The sequence below is a fragment of the Bufo gargarizans genome, chromosome 1 (genome assembly GCF_014858855.1).
Source record: "Bufo gargarizans isolate SCDJY-AF-19 chromosome 1, ASM1485885v1, whole genome shotgun sequence".
In the NCBI taxonomy this organism is placed as follows: domain Eukaryota; kingdom Metazoa; phylum Chordata; class Amphibia; order Anura; family Bufonidae; genus Bufo; species Bufo gargarizans.
In genome coordinates, this window is record NC_058080.1 from 10,855,375 (window position 1) to 10,866,331 (window position 10,957).

The 10,957-nt window shown below is 41.4% G+C and overlaps 1 protein-coding gene across 1 annotated transcript in view; it reads right to left on the reverse strand.

The window, feature by feature from the left end:
• Nucleotides 1-7,253, reverse strand: part of EMX1 (empty spiracles homeobox 1) — a 57,149-nt gene extending 49,896 nt beyond the window's left edge. The window contains exon 1 of the mRNA XM_044292165.1: nucleotides 6,640-7,253. Within this exon, the coding sequence (XP_044148100.1) occupies nucleotides 6,640-6,979 (340 nt within the window). The 5' untranslated portion in view covers nucleotides 6,980-7,253. The remainder of the gene's footprint in view (nucleotides 1-6,639) is intronic.
• Between the last annotated feature and the right edge of the window lie 3,704 nt (nucleotides 7,254-10,957).

Below are 10,957 nucleotides of genomic sequence, written 5' to 3' on the forward strand. Positions count from 1 at the left end.
TCTCTACTCCACCAGAGGAAAGCGGCTGAACATAAAGGCACTCTAAATGTGGCTTTTATGGTGTATTGAATACACTATATTCCCATGCACCCCTTCCACCACTAAAAAGGGTATATGGTTCAATCTATCTTTTCTCGTCCTCCTCCTCCATCATATCAACATGCTTATTAGGCTGCCCTCGCTCCTAATGTTCTAGAGGGTCAGCTCATCTGCAGGCCCTCAACCATAATGTTTTAGAGGGTCACCAGCAGGCCCTCGCCCATAATGTTTTTGAGGGTCACCAGCAGCCCCTCGCCCCTAATGTTTTACATGGTCAGATCAGCAGCAGGCACTCACACCTAATGTTTTAGATGGTCAGATCAGCAGGCCCTCACACCTAATGTTTTACATGGTCAGATCAGCAGCAGACCCTCACCCCTAATGTTTTACATGGTCAGATCAGCAGCAGCCCCTCACCCCTAATGTTTTACATGGTCAGATCAGCAGCAGCCCCTCACCCCTAATGTTTTACATGGTCAGATCAGCAGCAGGCACTCACACCTAATGTTTTAGAGGGTCACCAGCAGGCCCTTGCTCCTAATGTTTTAGATGGTCAGCTCAGCAGCAAGCCCTTGCTCCTAATGTTTTAGAGGGTCACCAGCAGGCCATCAATCATAATTTTTCAAGGCTGTGTATGATGTCCTCCTTTATGTGTAACAAAGGGTGTATTGGAGTGCCTTTTCCCTGTAATTTTTGGCAGCCCTTTCACTTAGTGCATAGGCTTTATGAGTGAAGAAGTCCCACTGCCTGAACAATTGTACCACAATGTGAATGAGGCCCTCCTTTATGTGATATACAGGATGTATCGGAGTGCCTCTTCCGTGTAATTTTTGGCAGCACTTGCTCTTTATATACAAGTAAATATACAGGGAAGAATGTTTCCTAACAATTTTTCCTCTAAAATCGATTTTATCTTCAGTTTTGTGCGTATTATTGTCAGTCTGTAAAAGTGGCGTACTACTCGGACAACATTGTTCCCAGCAGCGACCTGGGAGTCCAAGATGCATCCAGACATCCTCCCCATGCTGTTCCCGAACCATTTCTGTGGTGTTTCCATCAATTTCTGACCTTTTCCTGTGAACCAGAGACCCTCCCCTCTTCAGAGCAGGGGGTGCCTGGTTTAATGCTCGGGTTCTCGCATTGACTTCCATTGTGCTCAGGTGCTCGGTCTGTAGAGGTGTTCTCCTCGAGCACCCGAGCTCTTTGGTGCTCAACCAACCCTAAAATCTACCTCACAGTATATAGTATATAGGTGATACATAGATGACATCGGAGAGTGCCCCCCCATCACTGACCTCTAATCCAGAATATAAATCTACCTCACAGTATATAGTATATAGGTGATACATAGATGACATAAAAGAGTTCCCCCCTGATCACTGACCTCTAATCCAGAATATAAATCTACCTCACAGTATATAGTATATAGGTGATACATAGATGACATCAGAGAGTGCCCCCCATCACTGACCTCTAATCCAGACTATACGTCTACCTCACAGTATATAGTATATAGGTGATATATAGATGACATCGGAGAGTGCCCCCCCCCCCCATCACTGACCTCTAATCCAGACTATACATCTACCTCACAGTATATAGATGATATATAGATTATAGGGTTGTTTCAAGTACTTTTAATGTCTAGGAAATAGAATTTGTTACTATCATATCTACATGCTACAAAAAAAATAAGGAAGATTAGAAAACTAAAAATAATAATGAAACTAATAATTATAGAAATGTAATTATAAATAATAATGTAATAATTGAATTATATACAATTTAAAATAAAATAATAAAAATACAATACAAATGATACAATAAATAATAATAATAATAATTTGAATGTAATATTAGTAATATATTTCTTCTACAATAGTCTTAAATCCTGTAGTAGTAATAATAATAATACTATAGAAAGAAGAGGGGGATTAATCTGCGCTGTAATTAGTATCGGTAATGATATAATGATGGTAATAATATATATTCACCCTGGTAATTGAAGGGTTGATGATGGGAGTCGTCCTTCCTGCTATGTATTGGTATCTATATAGTTGTGATGAGGGTCTCACCCTGGAGATGGGGGTCGGAGATGTGAAGCTGCTCTCCCCCGGGACAATGACGCTTTTCATAATCATCTTGTATAGGGGGCCGGGGATTAGCATGTATAGGACAATAATGAGGAGGGGGAGGGAGACCCTCTGCTGCCCCCCCCCCCCATCATCACTTATATCAACTCACTGGACAAACCTAGGATCACCCCACAACTACACCCATCATGTCTCCGGCAAATATAATAACCCCCAATTTCAGAGGGATAATAATAATACTAATATACAATGTCCTGCAATTAGCGGTGGGGATAATAAGAGGGGCAGTAATAGTGGAGATAGTAATACTGGTAATGATAGTAATAATAGTAGTAATAGTAATACTGGTAATGATAGTGATCATATTGTACTGGTAATAATAGTAGTGATAGATCTAGTAGTGATGACAGTAATAATGATAGTGACCATGTAGTAGTGATAATAATACTGGTAATGATAGTGATAATACTAGTGGTGATAATGATAGTGACCATGTAGCAGAGATATTAGCAGAGGTGACAGGTACAGCAATGATAAGAGGTAGTACAGGAGTAATGGTGATAATACTAGTGGTGATAATGATAGTGACCATGTAGCAGAGATATTAGCAGAGGTGACAGGTACAGTAATGATAAGAGGAAGTACAGGAGTAATGGTGATAATACCAGTAATCATGATCATTAATATTATACTAAATATTCTTCTTGTTATTACTAGTATTAGTAACTATTTCTGTGGTTATTTAGGTCAGATATCTGGAGTCAGGTCTGCGGGGTATATTACATCTCCTTCTATAATGTTACAGGAGCCTGGAGGGAAGAGGGTTTCTCTATAACCACTTAGGGTTCCAGGGTCTGACTGCAGCTCTATCATCTCCTATCTATTATCTATCATCTAATATCTATTTATATATCTATTTATCTATCTATTGTCTATCACATATATATATCTATTATCTATCATCTATCTTCTATCTATCTAATATCTATCTATCCTCATATCTATCTATCTATTTATCTCCCCCGGACACGTCGGTCTGTCCTCTCCTCTCCTGTCTGCCATATAAACCATCTGTTTAGTTTGTCACCACGTACACCGGGTATGCGGAGTGTGAACGCTGCTGTATGTGCTGCGTCTTCTCTGTGCGTGCCGCTGCTGACACCCTGTGTGCGGTACCGGGGGTGCGGGGTCCTGCTAAGTAGTCCGCTCATAGAAGCTTCTATACCGTCTGTCCTGTGAACAGGAAGCCGCGCTGTGTGAATGGAGTACTGGGCAATTGCTGCACGTTTATTCTGACAGTATATGTACGTAGTTATTTTACATATAATGTACGTGATATTAGCATCTGATATAAACACACATCAGCACCTACATGTGTAGCCGGGACTCTGTGTGACCTGTATCTACCCTGTAGTATTATCTCTGTGTCACCTCGAATTATTATCTACTGTTATATATGTGAAGTTTGTATTTAGTATGTAGTTATATATATATATCACCTATATTTATTATGTAGTTATATCTCTGTGTAACCTATATTTACTATGTAGTTTTATATGTGTCACCTAGAATTATTATCTAGTGTTATATATGTGAAGTTTGTATTTAGTTTTATATATATATATATATATATATGCCATATTTATTATGTAGTTTTTTATGTGTAACCAATATTTAGTATGTCGTTTTATATATATTTAACCTATATTTATTATGTACTTTTATATATGTTTTAGCTATATTTATTATGTAGTTCAATATATGTGAAGTTTGTATTTAGTATGTAGTTTTATATATGTATAAGCCATATTTATTATGTAGATTTATATGTGTAAGCTATATTTACTATGTAGTTTTTATAGATATTTACCTATATTTATTATGTACTGTTATATGTGTAAGCTATATTTAGTATGTAGTTTTATATATATTTAACCTATATTTATTATGTAGTTGTTTATATGTTTAACCAATATTTAGTATGTAGTTTTATATATGTGTAAGCTATATTTATTATGTAATTTTATATGTTTTAGCTATATTTATTATGTAGTTGTTTATGTTTAACCAATATTCAATATGTAGTTTTATATATCTGAAGTTTGTATTTAGTATGTAGTCGTGGATGTGTATCCTACATTTAGAACTTAGTTTTATATATATATATGTGGTTTGTATTTAGTATGTAGTTTATACAGGTGTAACCTATATTTAGTATATACTTGTGTACAGTATATGTGTAAGCTATATTTAACATGTAGTTTTATATATATATATATACACACACACACATACAATGTGTTTATTATATAGTAGTGTATGTTTATACTAAATTCTGAATAGAACGTTGTATCTGTTTAGCCTGTAGTTAGTACACAATTATATGTCTAGTGTACTATTTAGTCTGTTTGCCAGCTTTTTGACCGTATATATACGTTGGCCCTGGATGTATAATGTAGGTAGCCGATGTCTGTGGAGGCAGCACTCGGAGGGTCCCCTGTGTTTCATGTGTCCAGCCTGCAGGCGTTTATTTTGTTGTTGCTGAGAATCGCACCTTGTGTATTCGGCCCTTTCTTCTAGCCTGCCCTGGGTACACGTGTATTTAGTATAGTAGTATGGCATATAGTATAGAGGTTACCAGTTAGTCCCTATTTCCTATGCTCTTGTGTACATGTGTTTAGTATGTCGCTGTGTACATGTATTTACCAGGTGCAGTCGCAGTGTCTTGTGTATATGTGTCCCTTGTATGTAGCTGTGTAACCTGCCTGTGGTACTTACAGTACTGGAGTATATGTGTAACCTTTACTCATATTGTAATTTCGTTTAGTTTGTGTTTAGTATGTGGCTGTGTATGTGTCATTTGTGTTTAGTATGTAGTTGGTTACGTTTCACCTACTATATTACTATGTATTATTTAGTATTTTGTTGTGTACCCCGTATTTAGTATGCCACTGTATATTCTCTGGTGTAATAAGTATATACAGCATCCAGTATATATACCATGGTGCCCACAGGATATATCATGTATATACCGGGGGCACACAGCAGATATATTGTATATACCAGGGTGCACACAGCAGATATCATGTATATACCGGGGGCACACAGCAGATATCATGTATACACCGGGGGCACACAGCAGATATCATGTATACACCGGGGGCACACAGCAGATATCATGTATACACCGGGGGCACACAGCAGATATCATGTATATACCAGGGTGCACACAGCAGATATCAGGTATATACCAGGGTGCACACAGCAGATATCATGTATATACCAGCGTGCACACAGCAGATATCAGGTGTATATACCAGGGTGCACACAGCAGATATCATGTATATACCGGGGCACACAGCAGATATCATGTATATAACAGGGTGCACACAGCAGATATCAGGTATATACCAGCGTGCACACAGCAGATATCAGGTATATATACCAGGGTGCACACAGCAGATATTATGTATATATTATGGTGCACACAGCCGATATCATGTATATACCAGGGTGCACACAGCAGATATCAGGTATATACCAGTGTGCACACAGCAGATATCATGTATATTTCAAGGTGCACACAGCAGATATCATGTATATACCAGCGTGCACACAGCCGATATCAGGTATATACCAGGGAGCATACAGAAGATATCATGTGTATACCAGGGTGCACTCAGCAGATATCAGGAATATACTAGGGTGCACACAGCAGATATATATTATAGAGCACACAGCAGATATCATGTATATACCAGCGTGCACACAGCAGATATCATGTATATACCAGGGTACACAGCAGATATCAGATATATACTAGGGTGCACACAGCAGATATCAGGTATATATTATGGTGCACACAGCAGATATCATGTATATACCAGCGTGCATACAGCAGATATCATGTATATACCAGGGTACACAGCAGATATCAGATATATACTAGGGTGCACACAGCAGATATAAGGTATATATTATGGTGCACACAGCAGATATCATGTGTACACCAGGGTGCACACAGCAGATATCATGTATATACCAGGGTACACACAGCAGATATCAGGTATATACCAGGGTGCACACAGCAGATATCGGGTATATACCAGGGTGCACACAGCAGATATCAGGTATATATTAGGGTGCACACAGCAGATATCAGGTATATATTAGGGTGCACACAGCAGATATCAGGTATATACCAGCGTGCACACAGCAGATATCATGTATACCAGCGTGCACACAGCAGATATCAGGTATATACCAGGGTGCACGCAGCAGATATCAGGTATATACCAGGGTGCACGCAGCAGATATCAGGTATATACCAGGGTGCACACAGCAGATACCATTGTGACAGATAATGGTGGGTGATGATACACACAATCTCACGATCAATAATTATCCTGCACAAATGTAAGAAGAAGAGTAGCCATCAGCAGATACGAGAAGCCACTGGGGTAGTGAAGAAGGCAGGGGGCAATGGTGCCACCAGAGCTGTAGTTACCTTGAAATCTGTGTGGGAAGAACCTGTTCCTGAGCACCCAAGGGTAGAAGTTGAGGGGGTCCCTGTGCTGAGCTCCATAGAAGGAGTGTGGGTGCTGGTGGAGCTGGTGTGGGTGCATAGTTAGTGGTGGGTGGGTGACAGCAGCCTCTGGGAAGACCAGTTCTGGGTTAGTGTACAGGGACCTTCCAGCAGGACTGGGGAAGCCACTGACAAAAGCTTCGGCTGTGGAGCTGGGGTAGCTCAGGGCTGTGGGTCTGACAGGTTCCTCTGAGGTCAGGTGGGTGTCCTTGGCCACTAAAGACTCAATGGTAAAGCAGCGTTTCCCTGCTGGTTGAAACATGGCTCACAGTTCCGGAGGCTCCTGTCCTCCTCCTCAAACAGGGTCAATCCTGTCCCCCCAACCCCCCAAATCCAGGACCACTCTCCAAGCAAGGGCTCCAGTACTCAGCTGCAGACCTCTGAATCCATGCACCTTCTTCTTGGGCAGGTGGTGACTCCAAGCTTCCCAGAGATTCCTCCACACAAGTCTCCTTCTTTCTCCTGGAGATGATGTGTGGTCACCTGGCCAGGGCTCCAGCACCTCCTCACCTGCTGCTCTGAAGATGATGATCAACCCCCCCAAAAGCAGCAACTATTCTGAGAGGTGGAGGAGGCTGCAAGGGTCTGCATGACTGCTGCTCCACCCAGCTCATGAATCATGCATGAGAGGAGGGGCCTGCCCTAGATTAACTCTTTCAGCTCCCAAGCGCTTGTGCAAACCTGTGCAAACCCCCCCGAGATGTTAGGTGTCAGTTATGGACCAGGCAGGTCAGAGGGATGGCATGAAGGCCAAGCAATGCTCAGGGATGGCCTGAAGACCAGGCAATGTTCAGAGATGGCATGAAGATCAAGCAATGCTGAGAGATGTCCTTATCATTGGTCTTCTATGCCATGTGCAGACATGGGTGCAGGGCAGAGGATTCCTGCAGGAATGGGGTGCAGGCTGAAGTGTTGGGGTGCTGGTGCAGGCCAAGCGCTTTCTACTTGAGGATATATGGAATTACACAGAGGGTCCTCTGATTGAGGAATGGGGTGCAATGCAATAATGGGGTGCAGTACATTAGGTGGGGACAGGGGTGCACAGTGGTTTGGTGTACCTAGGGCTCTATGTATTTCACTGCATTACATTAGACGAGAAGCAGAGTGAGATTTGGGTTCACAGTGAAAAAATTGATTTTAGGGGCGCAGTGTATCTTATAGGACTAATCCTATTTTAGGGCCGCAGTGTATCTTATAGGACTAACCCTATTATAGGGGCGCAGTGTATCTTATAGGACTAACCCTATTATAGGGGCGCAGTGTATCTTATAGGACTAACCCTATTATAGGGGCGCAGTGTATCTTATAGGACTAATCCTATTTTAGGGGCGCAGTGTATCTTATAGGACTAACCCTATTATAGGGGCGCAGTGTATCTTATAGGACTAACCCTATTTTAGGGGAGCAGTGTATCTTATAGGACTAACCCTATTTTAGGGGAGCAGTGTATCTTATAGGACTAACCCTATTTTAGGGGCGCAGTGTATCTTATAGGACTAACCCTATTTTAGGGGCGCAGTGTATCTTATAGGACTAATCCTATTTTAGGGGCGCAGTGTATCTTATAGGACTAATCCTATTTTAGGGCCGCAGTGTATCTTATAGGACTAATCCTATTTTAGGGGCGCAGTGTATCTTATAGGACTAACCCTATTTTAGGGGCGCAGTGTATCTTATAGGACTAATCCTATTTTAGGGGCGCAGTGTATCTTATAGGACTAATCCTATTTTAGGGGCGCAGTGTATCTTATAGGACTAATCCTATTTTAGGGCCGCAGTGTATCTTATAGGACTAACCCTATTTTAGGGGCGCAGTGTATCTTATAGGACTAACCCTATTATAGGGGCGCAGTGTATCTTATAGGACTAACCCTATTATAGGGGCGCAGTGTATCTTATAGGACTAATCCTATTTTAGGGGCGCAGTGTATCTTATAGGACTAACCCTATTTTAGGGGCGCAGTGTATCTTATAGGACTAATCCTATTTTAGGGGCGCAGTGTATCTTATAGGACTAACCCTATTTTAGGGGCGCAGTGTATCTTATAGGACTAACCCTATTTTAGGGGAGCAGTGTATCTTATAGGACTAACCCTATTTTAGGGGCGCAGTGTATCTTATAGGACTAACCCTATTTTAGGGGCGCAGTGTATCTTATAGGACTAATCCTATTTTAGGGGCGCAGTGTATCTTATAGGACTAATCCTATTTTAGGGGCGCAGTGTATCTTATAGGACTAACCCTATTTTAGGGGCGCAGTGTATCTTATAGGACTAACCCTATTATAGGGGCGCAGTGTATCTTATAGGACTAACCCTATTATAGGGGCGCAGTGTATCTTATAGGACTAATCCTATTTTAGGGGCGCAGTGTATCTTATAGGACTAACCCTATTATAGGGGCGCAGTGTATCTTATAGGACTAACCCAATTATAGGGGCGCAGTGTATCTTATAGGACTAATCCTATTTTAGGGGCGCAGTGTATCTTATAGGACTAATCCTATTTTAGGGGCGCAGTGTATCTTATAGGACTAACCCTATTTTAGGGACGCAGTGTATCTTATAGGACTAACCCTATTTTAGGGGCGCAGTGTATCTTATAGGACTAACCCTATTTTAGGGGCGCAGTGTATCTTATAGGACTAACCCTATTATAGGGACGCAGTGTATCTTATAGGACTAACCCTATTATAGGGACACAGTGTATCTTATAGGACTAACCCTATTATAGGGACACAGTGTATCTTATAGGACTAACCCTATTATAGGGACGCAGTGTATCTTATAGGACTAACCCTATTTTAGGGGCGCAGTGTATCTTATAGGACTAATCCTATTTTAGGGGCGCAGTGTATCTTATAGGACTAACCCTATTTTAGGGGCACAGTGTATCTAATAGGACTAACCCTACATTTTCGGATGCAGGGTATTTTAGAAGATCTGGTACATGAGACGTGGGGCACTGTATTGCTGGGTGCAGGGTTGAAGTAGAGAGGATGCAGGGGATTTTTTCTGCATCAATGTAATTTAGCAATTGCAGGGCATTAAGCAGATGCAGTGTGTTATGGAGGTGAGTGTAATTTATTAATTGCACTACCCTGTGCAGAGTGTTATGTGGGTGCAACTGTATTTTATTAAATGCAGTGCATTAGGCAGGTGCAGTGTATGTTATAGTTGCAGTCTATTTTATTAGTTACAGTACCTTAGGCAGGTGCAGTGTGTTATGGAAGTCAGTGTAATTTAGCAGTTGCAGTGCATTAAGCAGGTGCAGTGTGTGTGTGTGTTATAGGGTGCAGTGTGTGTGTTATAGGGTGCAGTGTGTGTGTGTTATAGGGTGCAGTGTGTGTGTGTGTTATAGGGTGCAGTGTGTGTGTGTGTGTTATAGGGTGCAGTGTGTGTGTGTGTTATAGGGTGCAGTGTGTGTGTTTATAGGGTGCAGTGTGTGTGTTATAGGGTGCAGTGTGTGTGTGTTATAGGGTGCAGTGTGTTTTATTAGTTGCAGTACCTTAGGCAGGTGAAGTGTGTTATGGAGGTGAGAGTAATTTAGCAGTTGCAGTGCATTAGACAGGTGTGGTATGTCATGAAGGTTAATGTAATTTAGCAGTTGCAGTACCTTAGGCAGGTGCAGTGTGTTATGTGGGTGCAGTGTATTTTATTATTTGCAGTATCTTAGGCAGGTGCAGTGTGTTATAGGGTGGAGTGTATTTTATTAATTTCAGTACCTTAGACAGGTGCAGTGTGTTATGGAGGTGAGAGCAACTTAGCAGTTGCAGTGCATTAGACAGGTGCAGTGTGTTCTGTGGGTGCAGAGTATTTTATTAATTGCAGTGCATTAGGCAGGTGCAGTGTGTTATAGGATGGAGTATATTTTATTAAATGCAGTGCATAAGGCAGGTGCAGTGTGTGTTATTTGGTGTTGTGTATTTTATTAATTGCAGTACCTTAGGCAGGTGCAGTGTGTTATGGAGGTGCAGTGTAATTTAGCAGTTATAGTGCATTAGACAAGTGCAGTGTATTTTACCTGCTGCAGTACGATAAGCGTGTGCAGTGTATAATGGTGTGTAGTGTATTTTAGCAGTTGTAGCACATTAGGCGGATGCAATGTGTTATGTGGGTGCAGTGTAGTTTACAATTTGCCGTACATTGGGTGGGTGCAGTGTGTTATGGGGTGCAGTGTACTTTAGCAGTTGCAGCACATTAGGCGAGTGCAGTGTGTTATAGAGTGCAGTATATTTTAGG